The following is a 26,002-nucleotide window of genomic DNA, read 5'->3' as shown; positions in this document are numbered from 1 at the left end:
TCAGAGGCCAAAACCATGGGCCATCACACTGTCCTCTCCTCTGACGAGGAATCGGAGGAAAAATGACCTTGCTGGTCACCTCCTCACAAGATGCACCACACACGCACACACACCTGCACACACTAACATTGAACATAACTGATTTCAAGCAACGCGACATTGAAGTTGCGATCTAGAAGAGAAGACGCCTTGCATTCCCCAGATGACATTCTCCTCTGATGAGCAATCGGACTGCACCTCTGATCGCACACACTGGAACCTACATTAAACATTCAGCGACGCACACATGGAATCTATGTTCCATAGGACATCACATGCAATTATTCACAAGAGTGAATGAACTTTAAAATAATCTGGAAAATATCATATTTGTTTACAAGAGTTGCAATGGTTGAAACATGAGTTGATAAATAAGTTTGGGTTTTTCCTCTAAATTGACCAAGAGGTTTTTTTTTGCCCCTCTTACACTGGTAACCATTTTATCTTTTTTTTGCCTTGTTAAATCAAGTTTGTTTTTTGGTGAATGGTTGTCCACTCTTAGACTATAAATAGTATATAATCATGTCATTTTTTTTATCTTGTTTCCTGTCAAATTTCTGAAACAAGGGGTTTTAGGTGTGTGATTTTGCACGTTGAGAGGAAATAATTAAAGTTTCCACCTAGTGGAGAGATTATTTCCTTTCCACATGTATAGCATAGCTGACTGTTTACACTGTGTTTGGATTTTATTTTTGTGTGCCTGTTCAGGCACAAATGAGGGATTGTCCAGGAATTTACATCCAAACACCTTAAGCCTTTGTCTTTATAATTTATCACCTCCCCCCAAGTCCCCTGCAAAACCCCAGTTTCAGTCATGTAAAACACCTCAGCTCTCCCCCTTTTGATATTGTAAACACACTCTGCATAGCTCTGCCTCGCTCTTTTGTCCAAGTCAGAAAGGCCACACCTTGTCCTTCCTGCTCTGATTCAGACCTTTTGTTTTCTTAGTTTTCTCATGTCACATGTCTTTACTCTTGGCCACGCCTGCCATTCATGTACAATGCAGTAGCCAATCACATCCTGGTACACTGTACCTTTTGTTTGGACTGTACATAAGCCACAGCCAGAAGTGACTGACTTCACTTCTCTGACTGAACCACCTTTGCTGCGTTTGTCAGGAAGTCCTTGCGCAAGTATTTGATTTCATTCAATAAACCAGACTCAACCTTTTGAACGTATCTTGGTAAATCTTTGGACTACACCAGTCTAAAATAACTATCACAAGACCTTCTGTAAAAATGAGCGGACCAAAGAAAAGGAAAGTGGACAGTGAGTGCCGAGTGTTTAATAAGGAGTGGACAACAAAATATTTTTTCACTGAAGTCCGATCAACTGCTGTATGTCTGATATGCCAAGAAGCTGTTGCGGTTTTCAAAGAGTACAATATCACCCGTCACTTTGCCACGAAGCATGCAAACTACGCTAGCAAGCAGTCAACACAAGAACGGGCGGCTACTGCTCAGAGGTAGCTTCATTAACACGCCGCACATCGCTCTCAATTTAAAGACCCACTTCTAGTTTCTGCTGCAGGTAGGATATTTAATACAGTCTATGGCCCAGTCCCAATGTCCCCCCTAAACCCTCAAGCCCTGAGCCCTCACAGACTTATTGACGTCACCTGGTAAAGTGGTTGAGTGCGAGAGGCTGCAAGGGCTCGAATTGGTATAAAAAGGAATGGGACAGCACTTGTGACATCACATTACGTTGACGTGAAAACATATTTCTTACTATTGTGGGTGTGGGGCTTTCATCAATTTGTCAATTTTACATGTTTTTCTTGTAGGCCTTCATGTAAATTAATTTTGGGCTGAGTCAAATCCCCTTTACATTATCCGAACTCTGTGTTACCCTCAAAACATGTCTCTTCAATTTGTTGAAATCATTTCATTTTGTGGTCATATGCGAACTACATTACTGCCTGTGATTCTTGTTTGTGATGAATCCAAAAGTATTTACTTAAGAATGATAATACACGTTCCTGCACCTCACAACTCTTTCCATATTCATGTTGGAAATCTCAATTCAAAGAACACTGCACCGAAATGGGTGATTAATGTCATACTGCTTTTAACTGGGAAATCATATGATTTAGAGCAACAGAAATCGATGTAATTTATAACCATAGCCTACATATTTTTACACAAATCACATTATACAAACCCATGGGGTTAATAACCCATACTTAGAAATAATGAAACCAAAATAATTATAAGGCTACTTTTGCATATAAGCAAGTCCAGCTGAAAACATGAAAACATTTTGTTTTGTAAAGTGAACATTAGGGTTGGTTGATCTGTCCGTGCTTGTTTATTGGCTGTTCTTCAGGTAACCCCGTGTTCCACGTCACAACGATATGAACTGTGGGTAATTCCCTTAGGCGAAGTCTGCAGAAGTGCAGACTTACGGTAAGGGGGCATAAAGGGCTCAAAATGTCTGCCAGAGAGCCCTCATGCACTTGCCGATTTGACATTGGGACACCCCTAAGCCCTCGCGGACTTCGCGGGAGCGCGCCCTTAAGTCTGCAAGGGTGGACATTGGGACTGGGCCTATCTCTGTGTGCTTGGGTGCTTGGCGACGGTACACGTGTACTGTTTGCGCGTGAAGGTGAAGGCGTCTGTGGCGAGTTTGTAGAGGTAGAGCCCATGGTCAGGACAATCCGTCCATGATTTTGCGGGGTTTAACACAATTAGAAATTATTGAGCTTGAGTATTTCGTTGGGTAATAATATGTTTTGAATGTTGAAAGTGATTCCATTCATATTTTTTCAATAAATGTTGATTTCTATAACTTTGCACCTTCAATTGAAACGTATTAAAAACAAATGCAATCTCCAGGTTTGATAAATCACAGTGCGTATACTATTTTAATCTATTTACATTTTCTCCTCCCACTGCAAAATATAGTGTGTAAACGCCCCATCTTGCGACAAACATAATAACTGGATAAGGGCTATTTTTCACATTTGAAAGACACAGTCCTCAGTGCGCACTGTTAATAAATCGGGTTGTAAATTTATTTGCGTGTGCTTACTGTGCTATGAGGTTTGCACACGCTACACGCAACGCTTTAGTATATCCGGCCCAAACACTCCATCCAAATGCTCCTGGCCCGGCCCCTCTGTCAAATTTGAGAACCCATTGTGGCCCGCGAGTCAAAAGGTTTGCCCACCCCTGCCCTAGCCCGTGGCCATGTTTGGTGGCCAGGACTAGATGGAGAAATAGGGAGCAAAGTCCAAAGCTGCCGGGTCTGTCAAGCAGTACAAAAGTCACCGGCAGTCGCACCTCTCCATCCGTGGAGATGGCCAGAGAGAGTGTGGCAGCGGATTCATATAGACTTCGCAGAAAAGGACAAACAGTACTTCTTAGTACTGGTGGACAGCCACTCCAAGTGGTTGGAGGTGGCGCACATGACATCGATTACATCAGCCAACACCATCGACGTGCTGCGAGATCTGTTTGCAACCTACGGCTTACCAGAAGAGTGTGTAAGTGACAACGGCCCTCAGCTGACTTCTGCCGAGTTTGCTAGGTTCATGAAAGAGAACGGAGTCAAGCACACACTGGTACCAGCATTTCACCCAGCTTCGAATGGGGCAGCTGAGCGTTCAGTTCAGATTCTCAAACGAGCGCTGCTCAAGCAAGCCCTGGAGGGAGAGAAGGGCATGGTGTCACTGAAGCGTCGGCTGGCCAACTTCCTGCTTACGTACCGCAGTACGCCGCATACAGTGACCGGCCGGACCCCTGCAGAGCTTTTCCTAAAGCGACAGCTACGCACACGGCTCAGCCTACTCCGACCAAATCTGGCTGAAACCGTGGAAGAAAAACAGGCAAAACAGAAACAAAACCATGATCATGGCAAACTACGACTACGTGAGTTCACAGAGGGCGAACGCGTCCGAGTGAAGAACCTCAGAGGAGGTAAGGAGAAATGGACTCTGGCCACTGTCATCCAGCGAAAGGGCCCAGTCACCTATCTCATTCAGGACGGACCGAGAAAACGCACTGTGCACGTGGACCACATGTTGCCATGGAGGGGCAACTCTCAGGAGACAGTGCCGGAGGAGGAACAGCCGCCTGTCGAGGTGGAATTGCCAAGGCACCTGATCCCCATCCAGGAGCAAACACCCAGAATAACACCACAACAACAGGTGCAAGGTAGCCCCACTGCAGGCATGTCCACACAGCGTGCACCAGAGACTGAGGCAGTTCCATCTTCATCGCCTTTAGTCCCCAAGAGTGTGTCAGCACAGCCTGCAGTGCGCAGGAATCCTGAGCGTACTAGAATGGCTCCAAAGAGACTGAATCTGTAACAGAGTAAGACACTGTTGAGTTCCGAGACAGATGTTTTGTGTTTTGAAAAAAAAAAGTTATTGAAAGATGGTTAGTATGGGCTATGTTAGATTTGTTTGGGAGCAAACAATCTTAGGGGGAAGGAGTGTAATAGTCTAATACTAGTGCCTGCTAGTTGCTGAATTGTAGAGATGCGTTCTGATTGGCTGAGTGATGTTATGGGTGGTTGTACCACCAAGTTCAGTTGTCATGCGAGAATGCAAAGTAGAGAACGAAATATAAACGTATGACTGAAACCTATCTCTCCGCCTGATCATTTATATTAGTAATACCAGTATGTAAAGTAACCAGGATTACAGGAGGATTGAACAGTGTGTAGGAATTTGTATGATCAGATTCAGAGAGGTCTCACGGGTTTATTTTTTCACGGGCTTATTTTTTTCACGTGTCGTAAGAAAAAAAGGTCATCAAATTTGTTAAATTATTGTTAAATTGAGAAACAACAGCCTACAAGTGAAGGCTTGTGGGATACGTTGAGGAGACGTTGATGGTGTAGTCTACGCTAGAGGGCAGTGTTGACTTCTCTAACCTTTCATGTTTGTGTTTGGTAGGCTATCATGGAGGTATGGTAATAGAAGGCTAGGCTATAACAATCCATGGTAACATTCATTGGTGTAATTACAGTAGCATGCGCAGTGTATAGGCCTGTCTAATCAATGTATATATCTAATCAATGAATTCAGCGTTCATATACAGGCTGAGTCGTGACAAGATTACAGATGTAGCCAAGACATTTAAAAAAAGTAGCCTAGCTGGATGAAAGCTAGCCTACATTTTGCTGTACATTCCGAATGGAGCACAAATGGGTACAACTGCCAATCTGTAGTCAAACTCGATCCCAAAACAGATAGGCTACAGATCGTTTCCTTCGCATCCATCTTCTTGCATCTGAATCTTTTTTCGTGTGTTTACCTGCACATCCATTGGGAGACAGACAGCCAATCAGAAGTTGTCTGCAGCGTCACGTGCCCCGGGGTTCTCGTAGTAAACGGTGGCTGTGCTGAAAGGAGAACTTCCTACGACTACAGGCGGATAGTCTCACATTTAGACAGACCGTCGTTGTTTTACCGAAAGATGTATTTTTAATACGTGGAATATGTAATGAAACGCAATTCTCATCATGTGGTTACAATGCCGTTGAACTACAAAGCAGGTGAGTTGTTTTTTTCTCCAATCGTGCATGTTTTTTGTAGTTGTTGAAGAAAATTTTCTAAAATTGCTTTCGAGCGACATTGGTGCCAGCAGGGCAGTTTGTCTGTTCAGTTCCAGCGAGCTCTTTCCAAAAAATCAACATAGAATTAGGCTAGTTATCATGTTTGAAGTTAAAAGTGTCAACCCGCCATTGCCGTTATTTGTACTTTTTTATTTGTACACTTTCATGAAAAAGTTAACTCAAAAGGTGTGCTCTGTCTGCACCCTGTCCGTTCTCCATTTACGTAGTTTGAGTTCCCAATTGGTCTATGAGACTGAACGTGACCAATTAAATTGCAGATGTTAAGTTCATACACGAAACTTGTGAATTACTTGTTATTAACTATTTAGTTAGGTGATATACAGTGTTGTTTGCCACCTTTATGTAGGCAAGATATCTAATGCACACATCCTCTCAGCTTTTTAACGGACAGCCATGCTATCCCCTCTCCCCTGTCTCTCCACTGACACGGAGCTAGCAGTCCGGAGACCGCAGGAGAGTCAGCCCAGTGGCTAGCGGGGCCAGGTGCACTCTGGGAAGGGTCGCCCAGGGCTGACTGCAGCCTTGGTCGCTGGAATGTTACGGAAGAGCACCAGTAGCGGAGGGATCAAGCGCCCCCAGGGTCCAACGCGCCTCTCCAACTCCCACACCGGGTCTCTGTCGGCTGGCTCCACCAAGACCTGGGATGTGGGTCGCAGCCCCAAGAACCCCAACCCTCTCATTAGCATGGGGCTGGAGCCCTGTGTAACAGGCGCCCCAGGGGTGGACCCGGACTATGTAATGCTGCTGGTGAACGACGTACGCAAGTTTGCAGATGTCCTTCTCAACCTCAAAGAGGCCTTTCACTCAAAAGGTGAGTTGAGAAACTCTGGGATGTCTTGGGGACAACACGGTGTGCAAGGTGTTTAAGTGTTATCGCCATTTTGGTGAAATGCATCATGTTGAAATTTACGAAAGAGAACTGGGAACTCAAAGTTGGTGGATACTAGACTTATACACAGTATATTACAAAGACTCCAAGAATCTCTTCTGGATTGTTTCATTATTACGCGTAGGATAGGGAGACCCAACGCATGGGCATGTTGATAGTGCCAGTCAGAAGCATGCTAACCTGGGGAGTGTCAGTCAGTTTAGAGAGGGCAGGCGTTCTCTCTTCTGGCACCTTAACACTCACCCTGTCCGCTAGGTCATTGACATGACCACACACACACACACACACACACACACACACAGACAGACAGACAGAGACACACACACACACACCCATGTTTGTGGATGGTGAACGGGAGCGCGCTGTTTTTCCCATTCCTCCAAGTGGAGGAGTGTGTTCTCCTCCCTGCCAGAGTGCAGTGGAAGAGCCCCTGCCTGTGTCTCGCTGAGCGTTGCACTGAGCCGTCACAAAAGCATTCAGGATATTTCCCCCTCCCTGTGAAGGAGTTGGGATCATCCCGTATGACCTATGATATCTGTGGCTGTTGGTCTTCTAAAAGACATGGTGTTTTTGTTATTGTACTCTCTTGTGTTGCACTCACGGAATAGTTCAGATGATATGAGCGTTTGTCAAACTAGGTTCTCTTTACCTGCTGCCATCCCACTGCTCAGTACATTCCCTGGCAGGACGCCATAGACCTGTGCCAACTTGGGGTGGATTAAGAAGACACATTGTCCTGGTCCTCAGACATTTCTCGGACATGAGGTTAACATTCCTCCAATATGACTTGCATTGGACACACATCTTGATTTGATTAACTGACCAGTTTGGTTTTTAGCATCATACGCCGTTATACGGTTATTTACGATCATATTTTACGATATGATAAACTTTGATATGGACCGTTGTATATGATCGTAAACAACCTCATAAAAACAGGGCTTATAGCCTAATGCTAAATGCCAAACCAGTCCTTTATGTGGACAGTCCAATTGACTTGAATTGACTGGTACAGCTGAGATTTTAGACTCTGCTTTTATTGTCTTTACTGTACTACTGTAAATAGTACTGCTCGCCTTTTTATTGCCCTTGTTGTGCCGTTGTGCCTTACTGTGCTTATGTGTTTTTATGTACAGCTACAGCAAAGAAATTTCCTCTGGGATTATTAAAGTATCATTTTATGACTCCATACCATGTCTCTGCATCTAGACTATCTTGTTCTCGGAAGTCTGAACAAGTGTATATAAATCAGGGTAGTGAACGTTTTTAAACTTTTTTTTTGTGTGGAATTAGAGTAGAAATGAAACAATTCTGTCTGTCCTGTCGCCTCCATCCTGTCTATCCTCCCTGCACCTCTTGAATTGGTGGGTGGAAACTCAAACCAGGTGTCCTGCCCGTCGAGAGGCCCACTGTAGGCAACAGATTGATGGAAATAGGTCAAGAGTGAGATCGTTGAGGTTGTGTTTTTGTTAACACCCCTGACGAATGGCATTCTCCACCTTCTCCCATTCAGGTCTGCCCGGCGTATGTACGGCAAATGTGAACCTTTTTAACATGTCACTGGTGTGTGGAGGTGGGAGGTATCTTTTTCCCAGGAGGTCTCCACCGTGTCCAGTGTGTGTGTGTGTGTGTGTGTGAGGGGGTTTGACTAATCGGTTCGGCTTAATAGCCTGTTTGTTATGGTCTGAGCGGGTCACCTAGGTCAGCCTGAGCCAGAGAAAATATCACACAATGGTTTAGTCTTGTGCTGAGCTTCAGCAGCTCCCCGTTAAGACCAGCGCTCAACGGTAATAGGTGCCGGTACTCACCAGTACTGTTTGTTTATATTTCGATACAGGAGCTCGAGGAGATTGTATTAGAGGCGCTGGGGCCCGAGAGGTAGAACGTTTTGAGGTGCCTGCGCTCAGCTCCTGTGAGCTCCTGCCCTTGGTAAAGGCTGACACGAAAGACGAGGCTGAACATGAGGGTGAATAACATTCGCTGACGGAAACACGGCGAATGAGTGATGCTACCGCTCTGTCATACACTCCGGTTGTAGCAAATGAGTCCAAGACAAATTTCCCTGAGGGGACAAAAAAGTATATTCTATTCTATTCTATTCTAGATCCCCGCGTTCGTAACTAGGTCTGTGGTTCTGTGCCGCTGAGACGCTACGAAGTGCTCTCATGTTACCGGCCGCGACGCGGCCTCCTCCTCCGTCCGCTGCCCTGCCGGATCCGGCGAGCGGCTTGTGTCAGCCTTTTTCTGTCCTGAGGAGAAGGCGAGCAGAAAACAGCAGGCTTCCTCGTGGCGAGAGACAACTGACAGAGCCCCGGGGGAGAGGGGGACAGAGGGAGGGAGGCGCATGCCATCTCGTGTTGCCCTTTTCGTGTTATTCGACAGGTCTGTCACTCTAGTAGGGTGTGAAAGCCGCACAAAGCTTTTTTTTCCCCTCTCTCTGAAAGACGGACAGGCGTCTCCGAGGGGGATCAATAGCGAGCTCCCATTCTGGTACGAGTGAGATGCTCTGCCTCGCCGTTCCCCCCTCACGGCACCTCTTCATGTGGAGGAGAATTTTGGGACGGGCGTTAGCTGAGGCGCTGCTTATTTTTCTTCCTAAAGACTCCCCGCAGCCTGTGGCAGGTCTGCGCACACACACTCAGCTGGACGGATAAACCGGGGGCTACAGGGGGACCCCATCAGTGACTGTAAGCTACGCTTGAGCCATTCTGACCCACCACACATACATTACACCTACAAGACTACACAAGGGTCACACAGGTCAGATCATGGTGTAGATTCACATTTATCCTCCATGATTAACCCACTCGGTCATAGCTCTGCACTGTGTTATGCTGCGCTGACTATTTGGCTGTACTAGTGTAGCTGCCAGTCCAGCCCCAAGGAAAGAATGTGGCTTTAGTGACCGATCGGATGACCTTCTGTCCGCGGCCACACTCGTCCCAAGATGGCCTCTGTATTGTCCCACAAGCAACGTTGTTGACTTCTGACCTTGGCTCCACTTCCCCTCTGGTCTCCAAGATATACAGACCCCACTATGGATCCTTCTATGGGCTACATTGATAGCTCCAGAAACCTTTGTTCCCCAATTTCCAATACCTTTTTGCTTTTTACACACAAAAATGTAGACTTTGTGTTCTACTTTCCAAATCCCTTTTTGTTCTTCTGTCCTCTAGAGAATCTCTCTCTTCATCTCGTAGTTGCCTCCTCTGTTTCCTGCCACCATCTCCTCCATCATCTTGCTGAACTCATTAATGTTAGTCTATCAGCAGTCGAGGCTCACCTACTGTGTTTTGTTGTTTTGAGTTGACAACCTTAGCACAAAACATAGGATTGCATTGATTATTACATGATAACTGAAAAGTATTTAGCATCCCAAGTTAATTTTATCTGTAACTTCTCTAGTTTTTTCTCCCAGTTGTTTGATAAATTCCTCACATTATTGTGCCTTTGTCTTTCTGGCCACCCAGACCACTATCCCTGGTTTAGGACTGATATTTGGCTCTTCTAGTATGAAAGTAGCTGATCCTTTCTTGATTTTCTTTGAATCACTTGATATTATTTTCCCACTACGAGGGGTCGGTAGTTGTCTCCCACCATGAGCTGTCATTCTCCCCAGGCAGCAGACTCCGCCGGCTGGCAGGTCTGGCGCTCTCTGACCGGCGGTAATGCTGTGATGCATTGACATCTGCGCGGCCGCTTAGAGGCCGGGCTGGTGCTACCGCTAAGCGCTAACCTCTCCTCAGCAGCTGCTGGAGCGGCGCGAGTGGTGTCACCCGCAGGCGTTGACGTTACTGCAGCTGTTGGAGTTGCTGTAGCGTCAACATCATACTCATTGTCATTGGTTGCCTCCTCTTGTTAAGCTTGATATAAGTACACTATATGCAGTGTTTTCTGTGGAACTGATCTCTTGGTGTGGTGGTGTGTGAAAAAAAAGAGTCCGATTTCGAAACCAAAGCGGGGGATCGGAGACCGCCCTTCTTCCTCCCTTGTTCCTCTCTCCTGTCCCCTTCCTATAAGTAGGCCTATAAAGATGGCCTAACTTATCTCGTAAGGCTGGTAAAGTCCTAGAGCTTAAAATGTAATTAATTACATGTAACTGGACGGGATAAAACAGTAACCACACAGGCACTTAATAAATCATATGGTTTATAGACATATTTTAATCAGATGTATTGTAGGTTACCATTATAACAGCAGCTGTTATAATGGTAACAGCTGCTTTTTTCTGTTATTTTGATTGGCATTTTTTAGGTGGCTGGAGGAACATTAGCGCAACCTAGTGTTAGTTCAGCCAGCCAAAAAGACCGTCGCACAATCCATCAGGTAGTGCTGCACCTGACTCGCACGAAAGTTGCAGAACCTACTCGCGCTTGTGGTGTATGTCTCCTTGACAAAGCTCGCTTGAAGGGCTGACTGACGGATAGACAGACAGCAGCGCGTAGCTCAAATGGAGCAGGCTCCGCTTCGGCTCAAACTGTATTTTCAGATAACGTTACGTAACGTTAGCAACACAAGGCCAAAATTATCATATTCATTTTTTACTTGTCCGATCAGACAACTGCATGAGGCATTCCTTTTGCCCGAACAGAGTTTACTGGTCCCTGGGAAGCGGGCAAAACTGTTAGCCTAGGCCTACTACAGATAGCTTGCCTTGTTCCTTAATCCCCCGGTGTGAATCATGGCTAGCCGGCAATAACCTAGCCTACCTGACTGGTCTCATCATTCTCCTCTCTCTTCCTCTTCAAAAACCTAGCCTTCCTGACTGATCTCATCATTCTCCTTTCTCTTCCTCTTCAAAAACCTAGCCTACCTGACTGATCTCATCATTCTCCTCTCTCTTCCTCTTCAAAAACCTAGCCTACCTGACTGATCTCATCATTCTCCTCTCTCTTCCTCTTCAAAAATCGTCGTATGCCCATCTGGAAAATTGTATTGATATATTAGGTTATAGGATCAGCTAGTCATCATGGAATTATAAAACCAAAGGCTTTACCAACGTGCTTGAGATGGGCAGGAGCTGTCGGAACGTCTAACTGTAGCTATAGGCGACTGCCCACTGTTCCGACATACCATTGATCCGACGTCTCACTAGTGGAGCGGCACAGAGCGCGCGGCCTATAGGCTCTTTATTGAAAATAAATAGTCCTAATGGGCTCGACAGTGGGTTTGAAAGCGCATTTAGGCAGAATTATTTAGAAAGTTTTATTTATATATAGCCTAATTTTTTGTATTATTGTTTTTTGTATCAAATGTTTGGTGTGGCGGCAAGGATCTTGCCTTGGCGGTGCGCCACGGCAAAACCTTACCAGCGGAAACACTGACTACTGTATATGGACAAAAGTATTGGGACACCGACACATTACACCTAGCTTTTAAGACATCTCATTCTAAATTCATAGGCATTAATATGGAGTTGGTTCCCCCTTTGCAGCTATAACGGCTTCCACTCTTCTGGAAAGGCTTTCTACAAGATTTTAGAGTGTGTCTGTGGGAATTTCTGCCCATTCATCCAGAAGAGCATTTGTGAGGTCAGACACTGATGTTGGACAAGAGGGTCTTACATCACCAAGCGCAATGCCAAGCGTCGGATGGAGTGGTGTAAAGCACGCCGCCACTGGACTCTGCAGCAGTGGAAACGTGTTCTGTGGAGTGACGAATCACGCTTTTCACATTTATTTATTTATTCATTTATTTATTTTTAAAATCTTTGTACCAATGACAATCAAATCCAAAAATCTCAGCAGCTCACAAGGGCCCTCTGGGGTTGGAGGCCCTGTGCGGGAATCTGTCATTGGCCAGCCATCATGACCATGGGGGACTATCGACCAATCATGAAGTTGGACACGTTGACCTGGGGAGGGGCAGACTGCACATTTAAGACCATAGGCTGTGCGTTGATAACGGCCGGCCTGTTCTTCTGGTGTTTGATCTCGCGGGCTATCTGGCACCATGAGCAGCAGGTACAGAAGCAGGCCACTGTGATGTCATCACACAGGGTACCCTGGTAACCCAGAAATACACACTTGCTCAATCTTCACACTGCACACAACTCACACACCCACCCATAGGTAAACAAAAGTGTTAAATTTAAAAAATTAATGCGTTCCCCAAAAAAAGTATAGGTGATCCTGTGATTTTTGTACAGTGAAGAGAGACACACCGTGATGCCAAAGTGCTTGCGTACAGCAGTACGCATAGATAGGCTTGCCGGGGGCACACACAAAGGAATACCACAGCCTGCAAGGACTGCAGGGCTCAGCATGTCCAATAGGGGCAGGCAGTGGGGTTCGCCAAACTCAGAAGTGGTGGAGCAGGCAAAACACGGGCAGCACCAGCATGCATAGCAGCCTGCGCACACACACGGACACACTTATATTCACATGCAACAGCAACGTAACTGGTTTGCTTACTTCAAGAACTGTTTTAATCCTTTAATCCAATCTATTTATCAATGGATACTTACAGGAATTCAGGTCGCTGCCGCAGTCGAGGAGGCCAGAACTCCACCTCTTCGACTCAGACGAAGCAGTCATGGTGATTTGATCTGCCAGCAGTCAGATATCTCAGGACTCAATTTAAATACAAGCCAAGCTCTTGACTGTGCTACATGAGTGACCAAAACAAGATGCAAACATAATTCACTTAATGGAAAGTTCAGCATGAGGTACACCAACCTGGGGTTTTCTTCCTCATACTTCATAAGCATGAACTTGATAAGCATGAACACATGTATCATTTAAGTTTAACTTCATTGATTTGTACATGGACAGTGAGTACCAAGGTTATTATAGTTAACGAAAACTAACTAAAAAACTAAAACTAGGTGTGAAAAAACATTTTAGTTAACTGAAATAAAAATAAAAACTAGCCTTTACAAAAAAACGATAACTAACTAAAACTGTATTGTGTGTTTACAAAACTAACTAAAATGAACTCCATTTATTGAGAAAATGTCCTTAGTTTTAGTCTTTTTCATTTCATACATAAGCCTTATATTTTGGGTGGATATGAAATCTATCCTCCATTTTTTCTTAGCTGTGCCCCGGCGCAGAATTAACCTGACGTGCGCCAGATGGTTTGTTTCACATGGAATGAAACAACGTGAGCTCGCGAGATCAGGATAGTCTCATGAGGCAAGCGCAGAAGAAAAAAAATTACGAAAACTAATAAAAACTAAAATAAAACTAAGCATTTTCAAAAAATAAAAACTAAAATAGCAAACCTGCTTAAAACTAATCAAAACTAAACTGAAATTGAAAACAAAAAGTTCAAACGATATAAAAATAAAAACTAATGACAAAAGCAAAACTATTATAACCTTGGTGAGTACACATGAATCACTGTTTTGTAAAAGTAGGATTTTGGATCATTTTCGAGTTCCATGGAATATTTAAACAACATGCTTCAACATTCAGGGGATTTTCATAAAATCTGAAGGAGGAATGTTTAAATATTCCATGGAACTCCGAAATGATCCAAAATCCTACACTTTTACAGAAACGCTGATATAATGTGCACTGTCCCTGTAAAAACCGAATATGTTAAGCTGAGATAATACGTGTGTTAATGCTAATCAAATGAAGGAAGCAGTATGAGGAAGCAGTACCTGTGTTGGTATACCTCATGCTGAATTTTCCACAAAGTGAATAATGTTTGCATTATTCTTAAACTTAAACTTATGATCCAAACTTAAAAATTGTAAAATGCATTAAGGCAGAAACAATTTATGTGAATGGTGTAGGCTATAATGTTAATCATATTGAAATCATCTCAAAACTGCATAAATGTAGTTTACCTGATTACTGATGAGTTTATCCTGGCTTTTTCCTTCACATCAAAGAATGAACTAAGACGAGGAACTTGTACTTGATATATGCAGTGCAGTCAAATGACATGTAAACAGGAATGAGGTTTATCTGGTTGCAATCTTTCCATGGATGATAAGATTTCATGGGTGGACCCTGTTTGCTGTGCAAAATTAAGTTAAGTTTCTTACTCATGGACACTGGTAGGCATGTGGCTTGGCCTGGTCTTCAAGCAGTCACTCACTGGTCTGGTGTGGCTACCCCTGGGCTACCTACCTATTTCTGTCCCCCACCTGATGAAATTGGAGGGGGGTATGGGTCGTATGAGACATTCCAGAGCAAACCTCTACGAGTGCTAGCCAGAGTTCATTTTTCCCATTACCATTGCCATTGCCAATACACGTTTGTACACAAAAAAAAACTTTGTGTCTCTGTACAGGTACAGTCCATTCTACCCAGGGGCCCCTCTACTTTCCAAATCCATTGAGTTTATGTAGCCTAGGTGCTTACTTTAATCCTTGTTTGAAATGTTAGGATTCTCATTGGTTAGTGTAGAGATTAGGTGCATTCATTGTGTGTAGAATTATTGTAGTTTAAGTCCTTGTATTTCACAGAATAGATTAGTTGGGTCTAGTTTTTTATTGTTTTCTTATTTTTTTATAATATTGGATACATTTAGAGTAGGCTTGATCATGTAGTGTCCAACCGTCAACTCTTTGGTCATTTCTAGACTTGGGGTGTCTGGGTGTTCCTTTGATATAGAAAAGAGTACACATGTCCAAACTTTGCTTGTAAAGTGGTTCCACTAGAACACACATTTTATGGACGTCCATGAAGAATGCATTTGTGTGCATGCATGCGTTGTTTGGTCTGATCCGCCGTCTAGTCATCTTCCACACAAGATGGACGGAGCTCCTCCCAGTTTGATTCTTCAGTGGTTTGGCCCAGTGTCGCAACCAAGGAGCAAAACAACATAAGTGAATTGTATGTCTTCACCGCAATTTAGACACATTTTCCGAATGGTTTTAAGATATTTCGAGGTTTCTTCTCATTTATCAAACCATGAAGCTAGATGGGTGTACTTCCTGACCAGGGTTGGGAAGGTTACTTTTAAAAAGCAATCCCTTACAGTTACTTGTGAAAAATTGTAGTCAGTAACGTAATCCGATTACCACCATTTAAAAGTAAAGTAAGGGATTACTTTCAGTTACTTTTGGATTACTTTAAATAAAATGTACTGTGTATTTCACCAGAAATCCTACATTATTTATTATTTTTCTGTGTTCTAGACCTGACAACATAGCTAAACAGCAGTTGCCCAGCGCCTGCTCAGTTAGAGCAAGTTTTAATGCCAAGAGGTTAGCGTGCGTGTCATCTTGCCTTGGCTATTTAATTGCAGTCTGCAAAACACGACACTATTTGTAAACGTAGCTAACCTTAGGTGTAAACGTCGGAGCCAGCTCTTAACCCCTGCTCTAATGCATTCTAAGCAGCTGTGATTGACGCTATTCAGCTATACAGCTTGCCAGTGGACACACAGCCTTATATATTATGGATAAAGCACCCACTGACCAGTTTTCCCAGGCAGTTAGTTATAGCTCTTGAATAACACCGACAGGCACTATTGAGTGAAAATAATCTGAATGGGCGCTTAGGTCTGGTTTTCTGGTTGAACATTAGTGCTATACTGTAGAAGCCTACTACTAGCTAATTTAGCTGTCAGTGGAAGTAAGGTTAACGTTATCTACCCTAACGTTTGACATTAGCTAACGTTAACTTACCGGCAAATGCTTTTTCAGGTTGGACGTTGAGTCCTTGGCCGTCGAGAGGGTTTTGTTGGCTGGGAGGCATAGTTTACACTGTGCTGTAATATTGTTGTGGTTCTGTGACAGGTAAATTAAAAAAATGCTGGTATTTTCAGGATTTTAATGCACATTGCGGTATTTCTGCCATGATGCCCGTGCTGCTTGCTGTCTGTCTGGCAGCTGTGGTCCAACGAGCACATCAGTGGGAATCTTGTTGGCGCGCTGCGCGCAATTGGTATTACTAGCCTACTTCTTTTTTTTAAATTTTTTTAAAGCTATTTTGTAAAACTGATGAGGATAGAGGGGTGATTGTAATCGTGCCTGTAATCCCCGTTAATAAGCAAATGTAACTGTAATCTAGATTACATATTTTAAATTGTACTGTAACGGATTACAGTTACTGTTTTTTTTGTAATCTGATTACGTTACGGCGTTGCATGTAATCCGTTACTCCCCAACCCTGTTCATGTCCATTCCTTGAATTGCCTTTGTTCCAAATTTACAACAGTAGATAGTGATCAGTCAATTGTCTGGTTCTGCTGGGCCTTTTTGTGTGTTGGCTGTAAGCCGACACACCAAGGAGAGGGAATCCTTTTTGTCCGTGCTTCTTGCGTCTTGCGTCGTGTTGTTGACCTGCAATTCCATTGCTGCTACCACAAGAGGCAGTAGTCCCAGAACATAAAAACCAAAAGACTCCACAGATTTCCCAGGTCAGCGGTGGCCGAGTGGATAGTGCGCTGCCTATCACGCTGCCTATCACGGTGAAGGTTGTGAGTCCGATCCTTGGTGTGGACATACCAAGGTACCATGACATATTTTGTCACTGGATGTTGTAGAAGTTATGTAACGAGCGTGGGTCATATTTGTTAATTATAGACCCTTTTACAGCCTAGTCAGCACAAGTAGCCTATGCGCGCATTCTTGAAACCGTAGCAGAGGAAGACAGACGAAATCGACATTATTAAGCGTACGGACTGGACTGAGGAAATCATCAGAAATGCCTGCGTTTGCGGTGCCCATTTTATATCAGGTAAGTTATTTTGACTATCTGGTTTCACTGGAATGTCTTGTTGAAATGTAGCCCTTCTTAGTCCCGTTGTCAACAGTCCTTTGCTGGTGCATTCACTTTTCCTTCAAAATAAATCGGTGTCGGCCTAGTTAGGAGAGGCGCTCATATTTAGCCTACAAGTGTCAGATAAACATGAAACTTCACTTACCTAAGCAAAAGGGTCTATTTTAACAAATGTTGGGTTGAAGCTTCAAAGCATTGCCACCACCACAGAAGAAGACTACCTCGGAAAAATAATTTCACTCGGACAGAACGCGTCTAAATAAGTTATTTATTGGTAGCGCCGAGGCTTCAAAACCCAGCATTTGTTAAAATAGACCATTTTGCTGAGGTAAGTGAAGTTTCATGTTTATCTGACACTTGTAAATATGAGCGCCTCTCCTAACTAGGCCAGACTGTTGTCTGGCATGAGCGAGCGGAATGCGACAACGGGACTGAGAAGGGCTAGTTGAAATGTAGAGTAATATCTGAAATAAACAGTAACCCATAACCTGGCTGCACGCTAAGCTAAAGCTAAATTCAGGAAATTAAGCCCAATGATAGCTAGCTAACGTAAGCTAGTGCTAGCTAACACGCTAGCTAGTGTTAGCTACCTAACTCAAGGCCCGAGGAGTTGGAGATACTGCGCACGTTCTCTCAAAGTGCTTTAGCTAAGGTTAGCTACTACAAGCTAGCTAGTCCTTGTCACCAACACTTGCCTCACAACGTATGTAGCAAAACTATTCACACAGCAAGCAACGTCAGCTGACTGGGACTGTCTGGTGAGTAGAATAACCAGTGTTGTGAAATACATTTAAGAACTGGTCAGTTGATATGTTGCACAGCAATTGAGCAGGACAATATCATGAAGGCTAGGTTAGGTAGCTAGCAAAGTCAACTTGCCCAGCTGGTATGGTTATAGGCTCATTCCTATGGGATAGCTTAGTAGTTTGTGATTTAGCAATGGGTTGACTAATCACTAGATCAATATTTTCATTTGGGGATGCAGGGCTGTACATTGCGACATATATGTTGCATGTGCTATGAAAAAAAATGTCTGTGCGATTAATTTATTTGCCCTGTAGCACGCGTGCGACAGACAGCGAGCCGCTTGTATGTAACGTTAGCGGGGTTTTCCGTGTAGAACCCTGGAGGACGAGTGAGGTGAAATGAAGTGAGAGCAGTCAGTTAGGCTAGCCTATAGCTTCCCCCGGGCCAGTAAACTCTGTTCGGGCAAGTGCCTCATGCAGTTGTCTGATTGGACAAGTAAAAAATTGCCTATAGTTGAAGTGTGATAAATATGTAACGTTATCTAAAAAATACAGTCTAGAAACACGACGTGGAGCTACACGCAGTAGCCTAGCCAATGTTTGAGCCGAAGTGGAGCCTCCATCTACGTAGTTTGTGCGCTGCTGTCTGTCAGTCAGCAAGCATAATTTGTCAAGGAGACTGCCCACACCATAAGCGCGAGTACCTACAACATGTGAATCAGAGGCGCTGCCCTGACTGACTGACTGATTGAGCGACCGTCTTTTTGGCTGGCTGAACCTAAAGTTTAACGACGTTAGCTTGCGTTAATGTTCCTCCAGCCACCTAAAAGTGCCAGTTAAAGCAACAGCAAATGCAATGAAATATCAGTTAAGCGTAGCCTAATCTAGCCTATTATTTATGTAAGCTATGTAAAAAAGGCAGTGATTTTGGTAGGAGAAGACAGGACCAGAACAGAGTGGAGGGACAGGTGAGAGGATAGAGGTTGTTGAGAGGAGAGCAGGAGAAGAGAGAGGAGAAGGAAGGGGACAGGGCAGGATGAGAGATTAGAAAGAGTGATGATTTAGAAGGAATGAGTATGCAGTTAAGCATCAATGGGCATCAAACATAACTTTTTTTTATTAAATAAAACATTCTATTTATTATTCTCACCCCATAACTCAAAATTAAAGAAAGCATATTTCATGTAGGCTAAACATGCTGTTTCAGTATACTTTTCAATTATATATGTCTCACGATTTTGTTATTTTCTTTCTTCAAAAGTCACCAGAATACCGGAAACTAGGTCTCTGAATCTTTTTTGGGGAAGGACGCCCAGACCCCCGCTTTGGTATAGAAATCCTCCTTATTTTAGCTGTCTTCAGCTTGGCACCACCACACCAAGACATCAATTCCACAGGAAACACTGGTTCCTTGTTCAGATCATAGAGAAAAACCCAAACAAACGAGCAAAGGAAAAATATGTTGAAATTATTAATAAAAAAGAAGATAACCCAAATGTGGAAGACACCGCAAAATCAAAAGCCGGGAAAACCTAAAGATGCTTGTCTGCAAACATTTGTTATTATTTCATATTGTATACGTACAGTAACATCCCTTTCCAGGTGGTTGATGAACTGCATAACTTGTGTTCAGTAGAGGTGATAATGGACATTTTATACCTGTGCTACAGCTTTCTGGCTCAGTGCTACAGAACTATCAACCCCTGTAGCACCAGTGCTATGTGCTAAAAAAGTTAATGTACAGCCCTGGGATAGGACTACAACACCACCTGTGCTGTAGCACCAAGAATCTGCTCTGACAACTGTTTTTATTCACCACCATATCATGTTATTATGCAGCTTAAATGTACTGTATGTCTACGCAATACAAAACAGGCTTCATATAAATTTTATTTTTGGCTGGGGAAAAAAAAGGTTTGGCGGGTACAATTTTTCATCTACCAGACATTTGGCTGATGAGCTAAAAAGTTAATGTTGACCCCTGCATGTATGTAATTATGTCTTAAGTTTAAAGTGAAGGGATTAAGAGAGGATGTTTTTCTCCAGTAGGTATTAAGCAAATCGTAACCCATAACCTACAATTATGATGGGATCTGCAAGTTAAGAATTTCTTGTAATATGGCTTCTGATCAGTATTTCCGTTCATTAATTGAGCTTTTTTCTGTTTAGGTACCATAAAAGCAAGTGAACTACCTGATCGACAAAGGGATGGCGTCAAGAGCAGCAATGCAGTCATCAACTATGTTCAACTACTATTAAGTTGGCGAAACACATGTGGACCTTCATTGTGACAACTGCAGTGGACAAAACAAGAACAACTTTGTACTGTGCTTGGCAGACCATGCACAAGCTTCACCTGAAGCTGGACCTACACTTCCTGATTGCAGGCCACACCAAGTTTGCCCCTGACTGGTGCTTTGGCTTGATCAAGCAGCACTATAGGAAGACCAGAGTGGAGACTTTTTTACTGACATTGCTGGGGTGGTGAGAGACAGCGCTCCTGTGAAGAAAGTCAACATCCCACAGCTTGTCGGACTTGAGGACGGCACAGTGCTTGTTGAAAGCTACAACTGGCACCAGCATCTGAGTAGCTATTTCAAAAAGCTCCCAAACATTGAGTTACCAGCACTTCAAGTAATTATCATTGTCATGTATTAGCGATTCCATTTTATGGACATAGTATGGTTGTATTTTATTTGTGGCCAATATTTTAATGCACTATTTTAATGCACTATCTCCCTTCTGTTCTGTTGCAGCTTTGATGCTGGGATGCCTGGTGTGGTTGAGGCCAGAGAACACTGTGATGCAACATCAGTCAGGTGTCGGCTGCTGTGCAACGCTGATGTCCAGCACACCCAAAGATGGTTTTCAGGTGCAAGCCCCACCCGGACAGGACATGGCCAGACAGCAGTATCTGATCATGGATGGCTGTCACTGTGTCCATGATACAGGCAGTGCAATTACATAACATGTCAAGTATACTGTACAGTAAGTAGTGCAGAGTAAGTTCTCTATTGTATAGACAAGGTGTTCAATTGCTCAAGTGTTGTCAGGTGTTGGTTCGAGTGTACAGTGGTGCAGAGTCAGTTGTTTATAGTACTCTGGTTGTACTATACATAGGCCATCACTCTAATTATAACAATGGCACACATACCACCCCCTGGACCAACAAGTGAACAGGTGACACCTTGTCTATACAATAGACAACTGACTATGCATCACTGTACACTCGAACACTCGAACCAACACCTGACAACACTTGAGCAATTGAACACCTTGTCTATACAATAGACAACTGACTCTGTACTACTGTATACATGTGCATTACATGCCTCTCTTCTTTACAAAGATGGTCACAACCACAACATGTCCTGAGAGCACATGTAAAATAGCAACTTATGGCTAGTTTTAATGTGCATGTCTGTATGTTTAATAAAGCATTTAGGAAAAGTTTAAATCAAGACTTGCGTATTACCTATTCTGTTGAGTACTATGTTTACAATTGTTCATTCATGATATTATTACAATTGACCTTTCAAGTCTGCCTACACTTAGGTTACTTAGCTAAGAACCATTTTAATTACAATTTACTTCTAAGGGCAAATACTTTACTTTCATATCTTCATATCAATATAATATCAAGATCCTAGTAGATGTCCAAATAACCCACTGTGTCCTGGGTCTACTTATTCACCACCTAAAGGGAAGTACAAAACAGAAAGTCATGACCTTTATCCAGAAACAAAAGTTGAACCCATTGCAGCAAAATAGCTAACATTACAGGAATCGTCAGTGTAACTGCTTTAGCCACTGACCGCTACCATTAATGTTATGGAAGCTGCTGCTAGTTGTTGTGAGCCCATGAGCTTACTGGCTATCCCGCTCTCATTGTGCTGGATTAGCATTGGAAGCATTGGAACTGATGTGTCCAGGTGACAAGACCCATCTTTATTTATCGGACATTACCGTCCTACCAGTCCCGCACAGAAACAAGCCAGCCAACACACATAAGACAGGCGTGACCTGGCCTGGTTCACTTCTGAAAGCCCTTGCTTGAATTAGCTGTCTACAGTATCTTCAGGTAGAGAACAAACAAAAATGTTTCACAGTCACATATTTACAGTTTCCCTCCAGGGTTAGACAAACATCTTAAACTTTGTGGAGCTTGTAGTCGGAAGCCTATTTGCTCAATATAAATGGGGCATTGTTGACCTAGTTTTAACACATCAGAAGTCTGGACGATGCTGGACGAGTGTTTGCTCTCTCTATTACCTGTGTGGGTTTTCTTTTCACACCTTAGAGCGAAGCAGCCAGAAATGTAGAGGAACACGTCTTACTGACTAATTAATAATTATTAATAATAATGGAACGAGGATGTTTTTTTTTTGTTTTTTTGCGCATCCTCCCCAACAACAACGTGTCGTCATGACACTGATGAGATCTGGCTCTGTGCCAGTTTCCATCTCAACACTGATCAAAATATGACCAGAGTCTTTATTAGAAGTTTAGCTAGCTCTGTTGTTACTTGGGGTTTATTATGGCATGCTTTTGCCAGCCCTCAACCTCCTAGAGCAAGAGCCCCATGCACTGCCCGCATAAGTGACTGCTCTACAAATGGCTGCGGGTTGTGCCTTTAACAGATAGAAAGACCAAGGCCTTGTCTGTAATGGTTTAATGGCTTGCTGCTCTTAAGAGAAAGAAAGAAGGGATTTGTTGGGCAGTAACTTTCCCTGTGATGCCATGGGATGTTTTTGTGCCAATCCTGTGGTCGGTGTGTTTCCTGGGGTGAGGATTTACGGTTACGGGTCCCGGAGCTTGGCTCACGAGATTGGTCACGGCGAGGAGCGGATTGGCCTATAGACCGCAAGCTGAGGGGACCCGTCCCGAATGGTGATTGTGAACCTGTGGAAAATTAACAGCCTGTGGATAAGTACACAGAGACACGGCCCCCTGAGGCAGGCTTCATCTCACACACTTCTAATGTGTTTGCCAGATCCTGTTATAAGAATGCTATACAACCCTAGTTCCAACCTCAATAACGCAAGGTATCAAAAAAACACTTCTCTACAATATCAACAACGTAGTCCTCTTTGTTCAGCTAGTGAATCCCTCTCAGAACATTGTGTGAATCTGGCCCGAGGCAGTGTAACCCATTCATGAAACGAAGTGGGAGGGCACTAGTCTGAAGGTACGGCAGACCGCATAGGGAGCCGTTAGTCACCTGGTTTAGAGCAGGTAGCTGTTAAACTCACCACCTGCGTCATGTCTGGGAAGCCTCTCTTGTCTCAACTCCAAACAAGGTAAAAACAAAGACACCGAGGAGGCGTCCAGCAAAGCTACATTTGCGGGGACAGGGGAGGAAATGAGTGTTTTGGAGATGGGCGCCTGACCAAACAAGTCCACCTGTTGCAGATCAGGTTGCTGTGGTCAGTGCCTGAAGAAAGAGATGTTCTGCGGTGAGCATTCCAAGACGTTCACAGCCCCTACTGTTTGTTTTCAATGAATGAAAAATGCTTTCTAGTTCATTGGCAATGAAAGAAGATTTTTTCCCCCAGTAAAAAACCTGTTGATACAGTTTAGACATACATTTCCAGTCTTGGGGGATGAGTGTTGAAGGCCAACTGTTCTCATACGGAGGAAAAGGTGCGGGTGAGGATAAGGTCTGTGTGGAGCTTGATGTGTCACTTCCCTGGTATGAAGTGGCTGGATACAGGGTTTGTGGGAACCTTATCCAACAAAGGCAGCTGCTGAACGTGGGGGTAAACCAGTAACACTATTTTCCCAGAGTGGTCATGTGAGAGAAGAAGCTGCAGGTGGTTGTGGGGGATGCAGGGGGTTGTGGGGGATGCAGGGGGCTGTGAGGGATGCAGGGGGCTGTGAGCCTTACAGCAAATTGCTGTGGTGTTTTGTCAGCTAGCGAGTTTCCAGGCATGGGAAGGACCGGGAAGTTGCGTTTCATGGAGGTGCGTGTCCAGACAAGCCAATTTATTGTCTGTTCCTTTTCAAGGAAAGTGCCTGAGGCCTCTGGCTGACAATCCGAAAATTGAGTTTGTTGGCTTAGTCTTAGCCACACACACACAGAGCTTAAAGGTGCAATGGTCTCTCCCCTCAGGTATATGGAAAGACATTTCTCCAAAGTAAAATATTTGAACTACAGTATATGGTTACCATTTAATCCTTCAACTGAAACTCTGCCTTTCCTTGACCTACTGGCAGTTAATGACCCTTGCAGTGAGACAAGTTAATCTAAAGACATAAGCTGGTGTCTCTGTAAGTAATGTTAGTCCTATACCCATACAGGAACAGGACATTCCATTTTGTCATTTATTGAAGAGAGGACTCAAGTCAAATCCACCTTACAAAAGCCAACAATACCCAAACAATTACCAACAGTCCTTGGCCCTGGTGTGATCCTGGTTGTAAACAAACATGGAGCAGACTGAGCGTGAAGCGTGCCTGCTAGGGTAGCACGTCTCAACCCACAGAGAAAGACGAGGGGCCCTTCCGTTGTTTGCGGGGGTCTTCCTTTAAACAATATGGTATAGCCCATGCCTCAGTGGCCCGGCCCCTGTCATCGGCAGCACGTCCCCAATGAGCCTTTTGATGCCATTGTTGTGACAATACCAATTTCTAGTAGGTCCTTAGACATGGTGTTGTTCATGGTGGGATGACAAAGAGACCAGTCACCACTGATTTAACTGTTCCCCCAGCTGCCTGATGCTCCGCTGAGCAAATCACCAAATTAACACAGTCGTAGGGGTTTGGTGGGTTATAACCATTTTAGATGGAAGGAATTATGTTGGTTCTGCTTGTTTCAGCATATTCCATCACTGTAAATAATACTGATGATCGTGCCTTTTTAATGTCCTTGTTGTGCCCTACTGTTTGTACAGTTTGTGCTAATGTGTTGTATGTTCTGCTATTAGAAAAGGAATGTCCCCTCCGGGATCCCCTGGGATTATTAAAGTATCTTCTGTCTATGTCCCCGTCATATCTATCTAAATGACAAAACCTCAATTCGATTGTTTGGGAGGACTGTTAGACTTTTTCTTCCTGCGTCTTTAATACTTTGTCTTGGTGACTGAGGGGATTCACAGAGAATTAACCAATCATAATCATAGATTGACAGATTATTAACCAGTCATAATCATAATAAGACCGGTCCAACCTTTTTCCTTGGTATGCTTGGTCATTTCACCTCCATCATCCTCATTGGAACTAACCAGGCCAGGTCCAGCCTGGCTTATGTGCGTGGCTGGCTTGTTTCTGTTCAAGACTGGTAGAATGGAAGATGGTCATCCAATGAAATAGCTGTGAATTGAACTGACATGAAATAATGTCTGATAAATTAAGATGGGATGTCGCCTGGACACATCAGTTCCAATGCTTCCAATGCTAATCCAACACAATAAGAGCGGGATAGCCAGTTAGCTCATGAGCTATAGCTTCCATAACATTAATGATAGCGGTCAGTGGCTAAAGCAGTTACACTGATGATTCCTGTAACATTAGCTATTTTGCTGCAATTGGTTCAACTTATGTTTCTGGACAAAGGTAAGGGATAAAAAGATTGGAGTGAAAGGATGAACGTGTGTAGGTTTGGGGTATAGTCGTATAAAGTCCTTCTTCCAGTCCGTGTGGGTTGGGGTTAGAATAAGGGTTGGGGTTGGGACAGGATCTGACCTATAAGGCAAGGGTCGGAGTGAAAGGATGAACATGTGGAAGTTTAGGGTATAGTCCCATAATGTCATCCCCACCGGGGCCTTGAACCCCGATCTCCCGCGTGGGAGTCCATTGCTTTCACCGCTACTCTACTTGTGCAGTGGAGATGGGTGGGTTGATTTTGGTGTCCTTCTTTCACTACTGCCTTTGTGGTGCCAACAGAGAAATGCAGGTCAACATTCAACAGAGGGAGGGAGGGAGTGATAACGGGACAAACGCTATCCTAGGTGCGCTGGCTTACAGCCACGCACAAAAAACTAGGTCCAGAGGTAGGGAGCACAGGGGCAGCCCTTGTGGCGAGACCCCTTCTCCACAGGCCTCGCCTCTGGTTAGACCAC

The 26,002-nt window shown here is 44.0% G+C and overlaps 1 protein-coding gene across 1 annotated transcript in view; it reads left to right on the top strand.

The window, feature by feature from the left end:
• Positions 1-6,132: 6,132 nt before the first annotated feature.
• Positions 6,133-26,002, top strand: part of LOC311315972 (rho GTPase-activating protein 29-like) — a 39,462-nt gene continuing 19,592 nt past the window's right edge. The window contains exon 1 of the mRNA XM_084446704.1: positions 6,133-6,433. Within this exon, the coding sequence (XP_084302830.1) occupies positions 6,157-6,433 (277 nt within the window). The 5' untranslated portion in view covers positions 6,133-6,156. The remainder of the gene's footprint in view (positions 6,434-26,002) is intronic.

This window comes from Borostomias antarcticus, assembly GCF_949987555.1.
Source record: "Borostomias antarcticus genome assembly, chromosome: 12".
Classification (NCBI taxonomy): domain Eukaryota; kingdom Metazoa; phylum Chordata; class Actinopteri; order Stomiiformes; family Stomiidae; genus Borostomias; species Borostomias antarcticus.
Note: the sequence above shows the minus strand (reverse complement) of the source record. Positions and strands in the feature narration are given on the sequence as shown.